Source organism: Python bivittatus, unplaced genomic scaffold, assembly GCF_059951505.1.
Source record: "Python bivittatus isolate LINGU-HERP-01145 unplaced genomic scaffold, Pbiv_v1 ctg000610_np1212, whole genome shotgun sequence".
NCBI classification, from domain to species: Eukaryota; Metazoa; Chordata; class Lepidosauria; order Squamata; family Pythonidae; genus Python; species Python bivittatus.
Window position 1 is genome coordinate 44,426,784 of NW_028277088.1, and position 16,713 is coordinate 44,443,496.

The 16,713-nt window shown below is 34.7% G+C and overlaps 1 protein-coding gene across 1 annotated transcript in view; it reads right to left on the minus strand.

The window, feature by feature from the left end:
- The window catches only part of KIF15 (kinesin family member 15), a 46,619-nt gene that overhangs the window by 15,717 nt on the left and 14,189 nt on the right, over nt 1-16,713 (minus strand). The window contains 14 exon segments of the mRNA XM_088150918.1: nt 98-248; nt 1,590-1,755; nt 2,777-2,882; nt 3,162-3,269; nt 3,873-4,070; nt 5,087-5,228; nt 6,138-6,279; nt 7,527-7,704; nt 8,860-9,069; nt 9,329-9,420; nt 12,000-12,123; nt 13,199-13,321; nt 14,531-14,656; nt 14,742-14,951. Of these exon segments, the coding sequence (XP_088007044.1) occupies nt 98-248; nt 1,590-1,755; nt 2,777-2,882; nt 3,162-3,269; nt 3,873-4,070; nt 5,087-5,228; nt 6,138-6,279; nt 7,527-7,704; nt 8,860-9,069; nt 9,329-9,420; nt 12,000-12,123; nt 13,199-13,321; nt 14,531-14,656; nt 14,742-14,951 (2,076 nt within the window).

Below are 16,713 nucleotides of genomic sequence, written 5' to 3' on the forward strand. Positions count from 1 at the left end.
AGTTGAAAAGAGCAGGTCTAGACTTTACCCATCACTGTGAATAATTCTGGATCTACTGTATATAGTACATTAAAGCTTTGGAATGTTTATTGCTCACCTGAAGTTCAGTTTTCAGTTCTTCACTTTCATGCTTGCTGTCAATGAACTGCTGTGTCAATTGATCAGTCTCAAATTTCAGTATTTCCTGGAGATTTTCATATTCATCTTGTAGGCCTGTTTTTTCTTCAAGTATTTTTTCATATTCTAGCCTTCAATGAAATAATTTAATCATGATATATGCTTTAAAACAAATTGAGGGCATCTTCTCAAAGATGGAGGCAAGGATAGCTAAAAACAGAAAGGCAGGCAGGCAGACAAAGCAAGCACCAATACACATGCATTTTTGGGGATGAAATCAGATCCTTATAACCCTTCATGTAATACTAGAAACTCTTTGCACAGTAGAAAGAAGGTCTATTTATATCATGCAATTTAAAATTGCTGGTTTATATTCTCCTTTTGTCAGGGAAACCTTGCTACATCTGACTTGCCTGCTGATGAGTCACTGATTTAGGGTTATTTTCTTATTGTGCTTTTATTTCTCATAAGAAACAAGCTAGGTTTCTCTGTTCTTATGATTACTCAATGTAATTGAGAGCATGACCATCCAACAGTCTATACTCTACAGGAAGATCAAGAGGCAAGACATCTTTAATGAGAAATTATCTTCCATTACAGATCTTACAACTGAAGAGTTCCAAAGAACTCGTAAGTGCACTAGAATACAATTAAAACCCCCCACTGCTATAGACTTACTGTTTTCCCCCTTAGAATAGATTTCTAAGCATGTGTGTGTGTGTGTGTGTGTGTGTGTGTGTGTGTATGTATGTATATATGTACTGTATGTATGTATGTATATGTGTGTATATATATACACACACACACACACACACATACAGTATATGACAACAAGATCAATGTTTTTAAAATATTTAAACCAGCACTTCAATACTCACAAAAATCTGTTGTAGGGCAGACAGATACTTTGTATAGTTCAAACTATAAAAAACTAATATTGCACCAACATTTATACTGAGATATGTATACACACAGTTATTTACTATATTATCCACTATGCAGTTATCCACACACAGTTATTTACTATATCATCCACTATGTTACTATGTCTTTTTAGAAGAACCATACGAAATATACAGAATTCTTCCATAGCCATGTTTCCTGTGATCACAAGATCAATTCCACTAGAAAATAGCAACTGATGATGATGATGATGGGAAGATGTAATGATAAATGATTTTTAATGGAAATTAAAAGTCAGAGTAAGAGTTTTTTTAAAAAAATTCAATTAATTAAAGGAGTCCTGCACAATTGTAGTCCAATTTTTAAAAATTACATAACTGGCACTTTCATTTAGGAGAAAACAACCTATGTGAGCATGATACAACACATGCAGATCTTTCTGAAGTCATCACATGTGGCAATGTACACTACATAGTAATGCTATTTGGGTGGGAAATAAATTGTTTGATGTGGCCCTAAGTATATTTTCAGTGATTTATAAATGAACCTTTTTGGTGATAGTAACATACCTAACATTATCAAGTTGCAGTTGTACATTCATATGTCTAATAGAAAGATCGTTGATTTCTTTCTCCTGATTTTCTCTGAAAATATCATATTCCATTTTTAGACCAGACAGTTCCTTATCTGCAGACTGCAGAACAATTCTCAGGTCATGAACCTCACTCTTCAGTACTGTTAAGTGAAATGAGAAGATTCAAACAAAATCCACATAAAACTTGACTATTGTAAAAGTTTCATTAAAATATGCTAAAACCACTAAATGCAAAACCTTGTTTAATAGCTAAAGAAATACGTACACATATGTTCAAAGTTATTCTTCCCTATTTTCAGTAGAAACGTATATAAAGAAAGAAAACAAAGTCCAAATATACAATTGCAGAAGATTTAAGAGACAAAAACAGGCTAAGCACTTCGGTTAAGAGATTAGGTCAGTTAATCAAAACTCTTCTTTCCTTATTTTAGTTTCCTTTAATTTCATCAGGATAGGTTTCCCAAAACATTTGTTGACATAAATATAGTTTTATTATATACTAATTAATTCAGCATTGGTCAGTGACCGTAATAAATGATTGATTGAATTAATTTAACTTTCATTCTGCAATCACTAATCAGTCAGGTTATCTGGACTTGTATAGATGGTGTTAAGAAAGCAAAAGCTCAGAATGAACTGTAACTTTTATTGTGACTCTCAGTCCAGAAAGCCATAATAAGGCAGCTTGCATAAATAAGCATGAGTACTTCAAGGCTGATTCTTCCTCTTTAATGCATACATAGTTTTGGGACAATATTCGGCATTCTTCCCATCAACACCTACTTTTTATTCAATTGTGGCTTTTTTATCAACTCTCGCCCTATCATACTCCTGGCTTATTAACTTTTTACTCCTTTCTCTTCAAGACTGCAGGAATTTTCACTCTCTGTGGACAGTGCAGCTGCTATGCCTCTCAGATACAAAATACACTTACAAGCTCCATGCTTCAGAGGAACTGACACATTCCTTTAATTAGAAGAATGGAAACACAGACTACTCTTATCCACCAGTAACAGTGACCACAACAATTTCCAAAAAAGAGAAAAGTCCTTCCTCGCCCCACCAAAAGCCATTTCCACACATCTGAAACAGGTTTTAACCACAAAAAAACAGTGCAAACATTATACTAAAACCAATACAGTCTTTCATTAAGAAACTTACTGTCAGCTGTGTTCTGAGTTTCCTGGTACTGCTTTTCTAGACAGTCTATTTTTTTAAGAAGCTCTTGCTTTTCTGTTTGCCAATCACTTCTTTCTGAAGCAAAAAGCTTCAGTAAGGGGGAAAAAAAGAAAGAAAAACACAAAGAAAAAAATTAACAACTGATGTCAAACACAGGGATGCATATGATACACAGAATCATCTGTTTCTGTTCTGATTAGCTCTAGGTCAATCTTGGAGATGGAAATAACTGTAAGCATATAGTCTAGGAAAAAAAAACACAACTCCATTTTCAGTTCAGGATTAATCAAGCAGTGACATGTTCTGTGCAACAATGATAATAATTTAAAGTAGCTTTCATTTCTTCAGCCAAAGAAGAATGTCTTACCTCTTGCATTTGGGAAGAATGGTGCTCCAACTTGCTAATATGCTGCTGAAGCTTTATAGTTTTACTTTCCTCTGCATCTAGTTTGATCTGAAGATTGCTCAGTTGTTCCTGCAGTAAAGGAACATTTGGGTTTTTTTTAAATGTCACTTATATATTTTAGTACAACCTTCAGAGGAAATATTTGATTTCTGTGTAACTATACTGTAGACATCTCCAACACACTAGATATAGCTACATATTTTAGAAGTCTAACTATACAGTTTATATTTGCCATCTGCCACTAACTGCTTCTCAGAATTTCAGTGAACCAAAGTACTGTTGCTAAGCAAATCATTAGTGCTGCCAATCCAACAGATTTGTAACTTTCTATAAAATTTTGGCCAGAATTCACATTGAGAGACCCACTATCTGTGGGTACTGTATAATATAATGGTACTGTACAGATAAAAAGAGATAAAGCCCAAGAATATATCTGGAATCCAAGATACAGAATTTTGCCTGGGGCCTAAAGTGAAAAACCTTATAGTCTTAGACAGCTCTCATTGGAACTTTGAAGATATACGCATAAATTTACTCCAAAATAGTCTACCCAGACTACTTGATCTAACTCCATTCACATTTCCAAACCCTAGTCAATAATAGCTACTTGAGTATTCTGCTTAGTGTATAAGGTTTTTTTTTTTAAATATGCACTTTGATTTGGAGAATTACCTGCACCATTCCCAACTCTTCTGCAATAGCCTCATATGCTTGCTCATTCATCTCAGGAGGCATGGGTTCATTAAAAATATCATCCACTGGCTGTTCTGAACTCTGAATATCAGCAGATTCTTGTCTCCACATTTCAGGAGTTAATCTTGGCACTAATCGAGATCTCAGCTGATAAGCTTTTGTAGGTGTAGTCATGTTCTACAATAGAAGTTTAAGATTTTTTTTTAACATAAGACATTTACTTAAGTAAATAACAGCAATATGACTAGCTTTAGCAGCAGATTTGGATTCTGAAATAAAATTTTAAAAATGTTAGTAAATGAACGTTCTCCTTATCTATTACTTGCTCCTGTCAAAAGTATTTCTAGAAGATCACTAATGGACCTAAAGCTATAGAATAGCCTAATATTTTAAATAGTGTAAACACTCCAAAGTCACATGATTTTCTCTTTAGTTTCTTGTCTTCCTTTTTTGGAGGACTCTGATTGTTAAATTTAGCTATGTTTCTTTTGAAGATCTTTCTTGTGACTTTTCTTCAAAACTGATCCATTACAGGAATTCAATCAATCCCATTGAATACAACTACTCAAGTTGTGACCTGGATACCCACAGAACCATCTTTTCCCACTGGCTTCTGCTCATCCCATAAAATTGGGAAGGATAGGCTCTCTCCACATTCCTGCTCTTAGGGACTGTCATCTTCAGGGCACAAGAAAGTAAATCTCAATTGCAGCCTCCTGCTTTGGAACAGTTTAACTCCTGAGATCAGATTGACTCCCACCCTTACTCAGCTTTAGGGAAGCTATCCTAACCCAGCTTTTAAAGAGAGCCTTGGGAATAAAGCTCCTATGAGCAATGAACACCCATCATGGGTTATGTTTGATGTTTTACTGTTTCTCTGGTGACAATTTCTTTGTAACTGTAATTTGTTACATTATTTATTTTGATTTTTTTAACCTTCTACTGTAATAAGGGAATGTAAGCCATTCAGGGTCCTTTTGGATTGGAACAGCATATAAACCCAAGTAAATAAATAATTCAACCAACTAGAAGAAATATGGCATAATAATATTACAAAGAATAACTTTCATACATGAAATCCCCAAAATTTGTACTAATTTTAAAAATGCAAATTATTGCACACCATTATTTATGTCATTCATATCCCTTTTAATTGTGGTGTCTAGATGAACTTCTATCATCACAGTTCATACCTTTAATGTTTCTCTGTGGATTTTATTAAGATGAGACACTTCCTGGCGTTTACAAGCTTTAGTTGCTTCTAAAATCTTTTCAAGATGCTGATTTGCCTTCTGCAGAGACTGAAGTTCTGATTCTAATTCCATCTGCTTTTTTCTGTTTAGAGTAAAAAAAGTTAAAAAATAACAGTTGAAGCACTAAAGTAAGTTGTACATAAAAGCAATTTCACAATGAAAAGGACAGTTATTAAATAAGGATGCCCATAAAACAGGAAATGTGTTTTGTTTTAAGCCTTGAATAAAACAATCTCACTTGAAACATTCTGTAAAAATGGTTGTTTTCCATTAAAAAGATCCAAATGATTTTTTGGAGATTGAAACAAACCTCTAAAAATGCAGTTTATTTCAAACTTGAAGCACTTAAAATGCCCTATTTCAAGTTTCTTTTCTGTGTTTAACATTTGGAAGTTGCCACTTGAAATAGCCATGTTTGGTTCCAAGGTTGAAACAAAACATGTTTTGACCTTAAAAGCAAAATTTAAAAAAACCTATGTTGTTTCATGTCCATAAAATTCTAAATGGCCATTTTGCATTCCTTCTACTCAGATGAAGGGAGATATCTCAAAATAGGCTAAACTTCTCACCTATTTGTTAAATCCAAGATTTAAAGGTTTGGAAGTAACTGAGATCAGTCAGCTGTGACTGGAGTGGAGGAAGAAGGCATTACTGTTTCTAAAATCTTGGTTTGGATTGTTTTATATTTGTGACTTTCATTATTAATTCATCATTGTTGTTTGTACTTGATAACTTGTTTGTTAATTTGCACTGGAAATTTCTTGTGTCACAATATTAACTAAATTCCTACTCAAGTTACTAGATACAAACAAAAAAAATGTTTGGCTTTTCACACAGCTTTTTTCTTCAATCTTTTCAATTATTATTTTTTCATTTCATAGATATAAGTAATACTACGTAATAAAATTTTCTGAACCAGAGTTTTAAGAATTAATAATGTGTAGAGAAGGTATTTTGTAGAAGAATGTTAGGATACATCTGTTCATCTTACTTTGTTAGCTCCTTGAATTCTTCATGTTCTTGCTTAGAATTTGCCAGCTCACTCTGGGTATGCAGCAGGCGTTCCTTCAGCCTTTCAACAGATCCTGCAGAACTGCTATCTGCTGCCAAGGTGGCAGAACATACCTGCTGACCTGTTGGGAATTTTTTTCTTTTAAAGTTACTCAATACCCGTTCCTTAGTTGGCTTTTCTTGCTAGCAGATTTAAAACACTGACCAGTTAAACCTAAAATGTGCTTAATATACATTAAATCTGTGCAAATCCTTCAATGAGCCACTCTGAAGGCTCAGTGTAGCTGCTCATGACCTTCCTGAGGAATTTGGTCCATGCCTTGAAGGATCAACATAGTCCTAATATACACTTTCACTTTTTAGTTTTAACCTAGTTTTCGCAGATATATGAGCTGGAAAATATGGCTTGCTAACATCACTTGGACTGTAAATGAGGCATACATGGTTGATTGTTCCTATGCAAACACATATTCGTTACATAGAAACTAGACCTATAAAATCAATGCCTCTTATATTTATGCACTTTTCCCATATTTTCAGAAGCTACTTCTTATATTTCTTTGAAATAAAAAGACATTTTATGTATTCGGTCATTTGAGGTGATCTTTCATTGTAAGCACTGCCTCCATGTTTAATTTAATTTAACTTTCCAATTTTGAGGCCATGAGACTCCACAGTGACACTGGGCAGCTTACAATGAAGTAACATTCAAAATAGCATATACCAAAGAAAAAAAAAACCCAGTTTGGTGTAGTAGTTAAGGCACCAGGCTAGAAACCAGGAGACTGTGAGTTCTAGTGCCGCCTTAGATGTGAAGCCAGCTGGGGACTGTGGGCCAGTCACTCTCTTTCAGCCCTAGGAAGAAGTTCTTGTAGAGAAAACTGCAGGGATTAGTCCAAGCAGTCATCAGGAGTCAAAAAAAAAAAAAGGAGAAGGAGAAAGAGAAAGAGAAGGAGAAGGAGAAGGAGAAGGAGAAGGAGAAGGAGAAGGAGAAGGAGAAGAAGGAAAAGATGATATAGTGGACTGGAAGACACATCCTTAATAGAAAACCAAAAAATATCTAAATGAAAAACCCCAAAGGAGAATGACCAACCATCCTATCTCAAGGGCTGGGAGAACAACCAGGTTTTCAACAATTTACTATGTTTATCAGTATTTGGTTCATTTAATTTAGAAAAAACATAATTCTCCAAAGAAATTGGATAAAACTGGCAAGCTTGAAAATGCAGTGCCCAAAAAATTAGTGAAGGATTGCTTTGAAAGGAAAATAATGTCATAAATAATGCAGTATTATTTGATTAAGGTGTAATTGTTTTAAAATTAGGGTTAATTTTAATTATATGAAGAAATTTAAATACATTTTCCATACCTTTTTTATTGCATTCTTTATTTGAAATTTCTAAGAAAATATTTTCCAACTCGGCCATGGTCTGAGCATCCATTTCTTGGGTTATTTTCACTGTTTGTAGTGAACGAAGCTGTTTATTTTCCTCTCGGAGGATATGGTTCTCCATGGCATATTTTGAAACTCGTGGATGCTGTTCTACCTATTCATAATTGTTTAAATTTATGTATAAACATATTAGTACCAAACTTAAAACAAAATTTACATTTGTTACTGTCTATGTTCATTTAAAAATCTGCTACTACACATACAGAATTGGATTCAAAATTATACTCATAGTAGACAACTACAGTCAGTGGAAATTAAATTAATCCCAACTAATTTAAGTGTCACTGATTTCTATGGGAGTTCTCTAAATAATAATTAAGCCTGGGCCAATCCAGTAGCTTGAAAATATTTACATTTACACTTACACTTAAAGTTCAGACTTTATCCTAGTTTGAAACCATTTTTAGAATATAGCTCAAAACAAATATCTAAAAGCCTTGTATCTTATACTCCTCAAATAAAGCAGAGATAAGCACTTCCTTACCGAGTTAGTTTTATTAATAATAAGTATGTATTTTAACCTCATGGAAAAATCAATAAAAATAATAGTTTTTAAAAATACAATATATAAATCAACAAGATCAAATAAATATCCTATATGAAAGGAACGCAAAACCTATAAAATCAAAATTCAATCCTTGAGTTATGTAACAGTATCTTAGTAATACATTTAAACTGTTTACTAAACTACCTGCAGAGAACTGGTTCACACAAGATGCTAAACTTCGGTTAAACGCAAATGGAATGCATCAGGAGAAGCTAGAGAGATACATTTCCTTCTTGTACTATAATAATGTTGTATTAAGGTATAATGTCTGGTTTGTACACAACTACAAGCCATGTGGAAAGGGAAACTGTCATCCCCCCCCCCCCCAATTTTGTGGAAAAGAAGGATAATGTGCAAACTGGAACATTGTTAAGGCTCACCTGGCTAGTACTTAATCATGCCTTAACTTTATACTGTAGGTGAAACAGTTCACCACAGCTTTTCCATCTGAATTTTAAAAATGATAGTAATACACATATTTCTAACCAAATGCTAACCAAAATCAAGCTAAGGAAGGACAGATCTAATCTAAATGACTAAGCATTAAGCTAACCTCCATGCATAGGGCAGTATATTAGCTATTTGCAACTTAAGCAGGGAAAGGCAGTTGCTATTTGTATGTTCTTTGGAGGCATTTGGCTTGCCGTATCTAAACATAATGGATATACTCCAAAAACTAGACATTTAACAAAATACATCTACCTGTTCTCTGAGAATCTTTAATTCTTCCTTCAATTCTCTGAAAAAATCTTCTTGATCTTTGGGCAAAAAACTTCCATGAGCTTCTTTATGTATTTTTTCCAGGCGAGTTATATGATCCTCTCTGAATTTAATTATCATTTTATTGGACTGAATGAATTTTTCCTTTGTCATACAGAGATCTTCTAGTTGTCTAACTTTTTCTAATAGCACCTTAAAATAAATGTAGATTATTTAGCAAATATAATAACAATATGAATCATACATGATTTATTTTGGAAATGATCAGAAGAAATTATTTAAAAAAAGGCAGGAACACATTGTTAATATTCTTTTTGTATTCACTGTCTTTATTCTCAATAAAGAAATACTGTGTTTATTCTTTCACAAGTGGAAGAAAACTGATATGTGACAGCATAAAGACATTTGTTCTTTGAACTTCTTAAATACTATTTCTAAAATCAGTGCTTACCTTTTTTTCACTTTCACATTTTTCCAAGAAGAGCATAGCTTCAAAGAAATGATTCATATAACCTGTATTTCCAGCATCATGCATGACAGTAGCTTAAAGATAATGTACAGTGATATAAATGTTAGAATAAATTAAACCAGAAAAATATTAGCTATGTTTTACTTGGTATATTTAATGTTTTCATATGCTGTAACAAAATGCACTTTGCTTAATAATGATAATCAAATATTAAAATAGATTAAATAATATTCAGAATGAAGAAGAGTTTGATCTCTTTTCTAAAAATAAATGTTGTATTGCCTAGATACCATAACTCATTAACACTTTAATTATGCATTAAATTAAATCTGCACAATCGTAAATATGATTACTCATTAATCAGATTCACTAGATTAAATTAGTTTATCAGTTTAAATTGGTAGAGAATTAGGTTCATCTAAAACCAGTGAAATAAATAGGGTTACTTAGAAATGCTTACTTCTCCATAGGATTAGTCATTAGATTGTAATCTTATGTATATTTAAATGGAAGTAAATTCCACTGCATAAACTGGGTGGATGAAGTTCATTAATTAATTAAAGTTCATTAGTTTTAGTAACTACTTAAATCAATAGTGCCAAGTCAGAATGTCATCTTGCCTGTTAGAAACAATAACTGTGCAGCTAACTATACCTGGATCAAACTATTTTGATTAGGTTTCAAGTATATAATGTTATATGTGCATAACACTCCTAATTTGTTTGCCTACAGAATTTTACCCTTAAGTTTTTCATATTGTCTAATTGTGAGAGACAGCCTCTGTGGCACACAGACCAGCACCTTTCTGGAATGGAGGAGGTAAACTGAGAAGTATTAAAATAGGGACAGCTGAAAACTAGCACAGGTTAGAGAAGGGCTTGCTATTTGTGAGAGCATCAAAACTGTGAGGTGGAGATGGCTGAAAAAAAAAAGAAGACAAAAAGCAGAAGTCACAAAGGCTATAGAAAAATCCATTAAGAATGGTGATGGTTGCTGGGCCAAAGATGGGAATTGCTGGAGAGTAGCTGTGTGGGATCTTGAGGCAAGGACAAAAAGAAGAGAGCTAGCAAGAGAATAATTCCCACAGGGGCCACTGGGAGAAGGGTGGAGCCTGAGAGAGAAGAATGGCATGGCATCAACAGGACAAGGCAAGCTACTGCTGTACCCATAATAAGTAACTTCAGACCCAGGTGCTTGAAGGAAAAAGCAAATGACTCTAGGGAAAGAGGGGAGGGGAGACAGAAACAAGAGATAGTAGTAAAAATAATTAAAGTCTAAGAGTTAAACTACAAAGGAATAAGAGTCAAGAAAGTGTTAAAAGAGATAGATAATCAGGGAGAAGTGAGAGCAGGGGAGATGAAGTGAAGAACAGTGTTAGGGCACAGAAAGATGTTAAATGTAGATAAAGTTTCAAGGTCAAAAACTGGAGTCTAAAGGAAATTGAATTGAAATAAGACAGAAAAGGAACAAACTCTTACAAATGTATAGGGAGAAGGTTTAAGCGGGACACAAATAAGATATCACAGTCTGTAATATGTGAACACCCAGTAATATTTTGAATATAGTTGTGTAATAAAGCGTTTTCTGTAATAAGAGCCTGATCTCCTGTCAGTCACCATCATTAATTAAAAAAGCAATAAGAAAACTAATCTACAGCAAAGGTATGTACACAACATACACCCAGTACCAATAACAGCCTTATACAAGTGAACCAATTGCAAAATGTTGCAGCAGAGTAATTCTTTCCAGAGTTCTAACTGGGTCCTGTTTATACTCCAGGTTATTTTCATTTTTTACTGACCCCTTGCAATTACTGAATTAATAATCCATACTCAGTGGGTTCTTTGGATCTATGTTTGGATCTTACAATCTTCAGAGGAAAAAAACCCTATTTGTTTTGGACTTTGGGGTGTATTTCAGTAAACCACTTCACTTCAGATTGCAGTTCACCAAGCCTGCTATTACTTTTCTCTAGTGTATGTAAGATATTTTTTAACTAATTAAGGAATTTATACTCAGATAACAGGTGGCCAAGTTAAAATTGAAAACATTTCTTTTTAAAAAGAACAGATTAATTACACTAAAACAAATTAGCTTTTGGAAAAACAATACAGGTAGTCCTTGGTTAATGACCACTTGTTCAGTGACCGTTCATAGTTATGATGGTGCTGAATGAGTGGTACTTAGACTGCTCCTTGACGTTCTGGCTATCCCAGCACCACCACGGCCACATGATTGTGATTCAGGCACTTGGCAATTGGCTCACACTTATGACGGTTGCAGCATCCCACCGTCACATGATTGCCATTTGTGAACCTTCCCTGCCGGCTTCCTACAAGCAAAGTCAGTGGGGAAACTGGCAGGGTTTCCCTGTAAGTCGCTCCCACATCTGCCCCTTTTTCTCCTGCCGGCTTCCCCATTGACTTTGTTTGTTGAAAACTGGCAACAGGTCACAAGGAGGTCCTCACTTAACAACCCACGATCTCACTTAATGACAGCAATGGGGACTGCCAGGATTGCTGTCACTAAGTGATGTGGTTATGTGACATCACACTTTAACAACTGCATCGCTTAGCAATGGAAATTCCAGTCCCAATTGCCATTGTTAAGTGAGGACTACCTGTATACAGATAAAGATGGGGGGAAGACTTACCAGCAGGAGTAGAAATACCATTTATACTCTGCCCTGAAGTAATCAAAGCAAGCTGCTCTTTCAATTTCTTCACTTCAGATTGCAGTTGTTTTACATTCCCTTGAGTATCTTCATTTATCACAGCCTTGAGCGGGAATTTAAGGTAATGAAACAAATACGAACACAAAATTCATAATCACACAGAAAATCCTACTATACAATTCAATCTAAGGTGCTCACTCTTAAAAGCCATTCTATAATGAGAAAATAATTTTGAAAAATAAGACTATATTCTGCTGGTAACTCATTATTTAGCCCAGAAATTAAAAAAAATTGAATGTAGTGTTCCCTTGTAAACCTTATTTTTCAGAAAAATAAACTGAGCAAAGCACATACAGCAAAGGTTTTAAACCTGAAGGCTCAGAATGAAAATGGACTTTGGAACCATCTTCTCCTTTTTTCTGGACACTACCTCTACTTATATCTATTACTGTTTCTTCCTCATCTGTTTAATAGTTGACCATCATGCTCTCTGTTGCCACAACCCTAACTTTCCATGTTCAAAACTAAAGCATTTAAACCACAGATACCCACAAATGTTTATAAATAGATGCATAAATTTGATTTGTATTATGTAAGTTATCCACATTATGCACAATTTTCTGTCTTTCAGTTTTGTTCTTTCTAGTTCATTAGTTTTTAACAAACTGAACTAAACTTTTAATGCCAATATTTTCAGCTTATTATCTCATGCAAAAAAGCTAGCGTGTCTTCAGTCTAATCACAGGAAACTGCAATTTAGAAGCTTCTTCAATATCATCCAACAGCTGAAATGGCTAATATTGTTTTTGGAGTCCAAAATCCTCAATAAGATTTTAAATTTAATAGATAATACATATTATTCACAAATATAAATACATATTTAGTTATAGAGCTTAACAATGTGAGATCTAGCTCCATGTATCATTTTAGAAGTTACATAAACATGGTAGAATTCTTACTAGTTTAAAGGTCTGAATTACACTCCAGATAGCTTGCAGTTTATGACAAGGATGTTAAGCTATAGCCAAAATCTAGTATCAGAACAATTAAAAGGAACCTACACCTGGTAATGAAAAAAGTTTAAAAAGTCTAACATTCAGGCAGCAACTCACAATAACACAAAACAAGTTGCCTCGTATTAGTCATTTGTGACCTGACAACATATCCCAATACTATACCTTATTTTTTATCAATTTTGCCCTCTGAGCAAAGTTAAGGGTAGACAAGGTTTCACCAAAACATCTGGATCCTGGATGAACATTTGCTATGATGCATGTTTTTGCATTACCTCCAAGTGAATCCTGTTTAAAGACATGAAAACTCAATTGAGAGATTTTAAAAAAATAACTTTTAATATACTATCTCACAATATTGTTTTTAGTAAACAACAAAAACACAGTAAAACTATTTTGTGTGAATCTGCTGAATGGAACAGAGTTTCTTAAATAACAGATATTTCAGAGCAATGATGGAATCTTGTCTTGGAAGTGAGAAGAATAAAAAGTACTGTTGAAAAATGAATTGTAGAAATGACTGTTGAAAAGCATTAGAATGCTTCTGAACATCAACCACTCCGGAGGGGCTGCTTGCCTACTGCAAGTTAATAACTTTTCAACACTAAACTGAATTTCTTTGCTTTCCTTCCCTGTTCAATTATAATTTTTATAGGGGTATGCAAACTATTTTGTCTTGAACTGTTTCAAGTGCAAATTTCAAGAAAAATCCAACCCCTCACCTGTCATTGTAAGAGGGCATTTTGAAAGTGCCCTCTGCCTGAAACAGTATTTCAAGCTTCAAACACTTCAGGAATGCTAAAAGTGGGGGATTTTATGAAATTGTATAATAAGAAACATTTTGCATACCCCTACTTCCCCTCACTTCTATTTAGTTATATCCCCACTTTCTCTTTCTTTCCAGTCCCAGTGCAGCTATCCCTACAACATCACTACTTTTTTTGCTAGATATGCTGGAAGGAAGTAGGGGAACACAAGTGTCTTCATGTGTTCTTCTGTAGATGAATAGTTTGTGTATCATAAAAAATGGTATGTATAGATTAGGAAACATTTTTAATGGATTGTTTCACAGGCAATTTTAGTAATTATTGATTTAATTATTCACAAAATAATGTCCTGCATCAAGTTCAAATGCCAACTTTGAATGTGAAATAAATGTTTTCTGGCATAGAACAAGGCTGTTTCAAATATTTTGGAAGTGTTTTTAACTCAAGGCAAAGTGCTTTGCTCTCAAAACAGTGGTTTCAAGGTGGAAGCACTCCCAAAATTCTCAAAATAACCCATGTTACATTCAAAATAGCTGCCTTGCATTCAAAACACTGCATTTGGACTTATAATGGGATATTTCACATTAGAAAGATTCAAATATTAAATTTCTGCATATCCTTATTATTGAAAAATAATAGATTTTCCAAAAATCTTTATCACAGACTTGAATAATACAAAATCAAACACCTTTCCAGAACTATTGTCTAAAATGTTATCAGTTGCCATTACCCGCAGCAGAAACGTGAGCCTGGAGTCCCTGTAGCAGATATGTCTCTGCTTTCCATTGCCCACATCAACAAGTGCAGTGATCACCTGGCCCAGGCAACTTAACGATCGATTTATGTTCCCTGCCTCCTATACGGTGCAAGAAAATAAGAGTGAATGGATATGCATCATCATTGTTTTTAACAGAAGGTTTTACCACTTTTTTGTTACTGACCTTTAACCTAACACCCTCAGTATGAGTATCTTTTTGTCTTTCAGATCCAGCCAAATCTACCAAATTGAGTTGAGAGGATCGAATGTTCATAACTTCATTGTTCTTCTCCATTGATTCTACTGTGATAGTGAAGACAGCATGTGACCTTGAGGATTCTCTGTTCATTGAGGTAGCTGCTACCCGACGATTTCTCCAGCCCATTGTTAATACCTAGATAAGGCACAAATAAAATTTGCAACATGTTTCATGTTGAGCACTACTACTGTATACTGTTGCTACTACTCATTAGCTATTTATTATCAAAACAGATACAACTTGTTCTTAAGCCAGAAAGTCTCCCAGAGCAGTTTATAGTCCCTGAGGCTCACAAACCAAAAAATAAGACAATTTTCCTTCAGTGTAGGATGTAATAATGAAAGGAAGAACATCCAGATAGTAATTAACAAAGTTGGAGGTTCATGTAATGGTAGCCGTGACAGAAACAATCAGCTCAGAAGGCCTAATACCAAGCTCATAATGCTCTACTGTACAGTGCAGTTTGGATTAGATAGCCCTGTAAGGGAGAAGAAAGAAGCCATGCCATGGTAAAATCAGCAGCATATAGAGCAGTTCCTCAGTCCTGACTGCTGCTCCTCTTATATCTCCGTCTCTGAATTAAATATGGCTGAGTTCAAACATCACCAGATTAAGCCATGTGACTTGCTTTTTTTATATTTTTAGCATGATATGTGACTCAACCCACTGAGAGTTTTTGTAAACCGTATTTTTAATGATGGTGCAATGTGTAAGTTAATTTTATTGCGATTTATTCAACAAATCAGGGTTGATAACAATGTGGTTTAGCACAATGTGCAAATTCAACTTCTATCTTACATTCAGAAGTATGTAATATACTTAATATAACAACACAGTTGGGACACAGTTCTAAAGGGAATAATCAAGAAAGTTTCAGTTATTTAAATGGTAAATTTATTTATTTAATAAATAAATACACAATTCAAAACAAAACAAAAACAGTAAAAACACAACCAATAATTAAAAACATAAATAACAAAATAGCAGCCAAGAACAATCACAACATCCCACAATCAATATAATCAAGAAATGGCCTCACCCACACTATCAGGCCCCAGGCTTGACAGCAAACCCAAGTTTTTAATGTCTTATGAAACGCAAGCAGGGTCAGGGAAAGTCTGATCTCAGGAGGGATGATGTTCCAAAGTGTGGCTGCCACAGCAGAAAAGGCCCTCTTCCTGGGCCCCACCAGAGGACCCAGAGCTTGCCTTTCTTGCCAGATTTAACAGGACAGATAGATACCACTGAGGAGAGATGGTCCTGTAAGTAACCTGGCCCCAAGCCATAAAGGACTTTAAAGGTAACCACCAGCAACTTGAAGCATACTGGTAGCCAATGCAGCTCGCAGAGCAATGTGTCACATGTGCCAAACAACTGGCACCCATAACCGCCCTCGCTGCTGCATTCTACACCAGCTGAAGCTTCCAAATACTCTTCAAGGGCAGCCCCATGTAGAGGGCATTGCAGTAATCCAACTAGGAGGTGACTAAGGCGTGACTGACTGTAAGCAGGGCCTGCCAGTCCAGAAACGGGTACAACTGGTGCACAACACAAAGTTTTGTTAGACTCCACTGAGTTGGGCTTGGCTCCTACTGACTGCATGGACAACTACTCTGTGTAAAACATGTATTAAAGTATGTTCTACTACCATATCCCCATATTACTCAGAACATGACTCCCATTTAATCTATTTTGTTTTAATATACGCACATGGCTTTCCTCCACTTCCAGCAGTAAATTAGAGTAAATAGCAGCAATAATGACCTTATTTTGATCTTGAGAAGTATAAAAACACTAGTTTAGACTTTGGACAATTAGGTTATAGCTAACTTAAGCCTCACTGATTTTTATGGAGCTATTATAAATAAGATTGGATAACAAAGGGTCCAATTGCAAA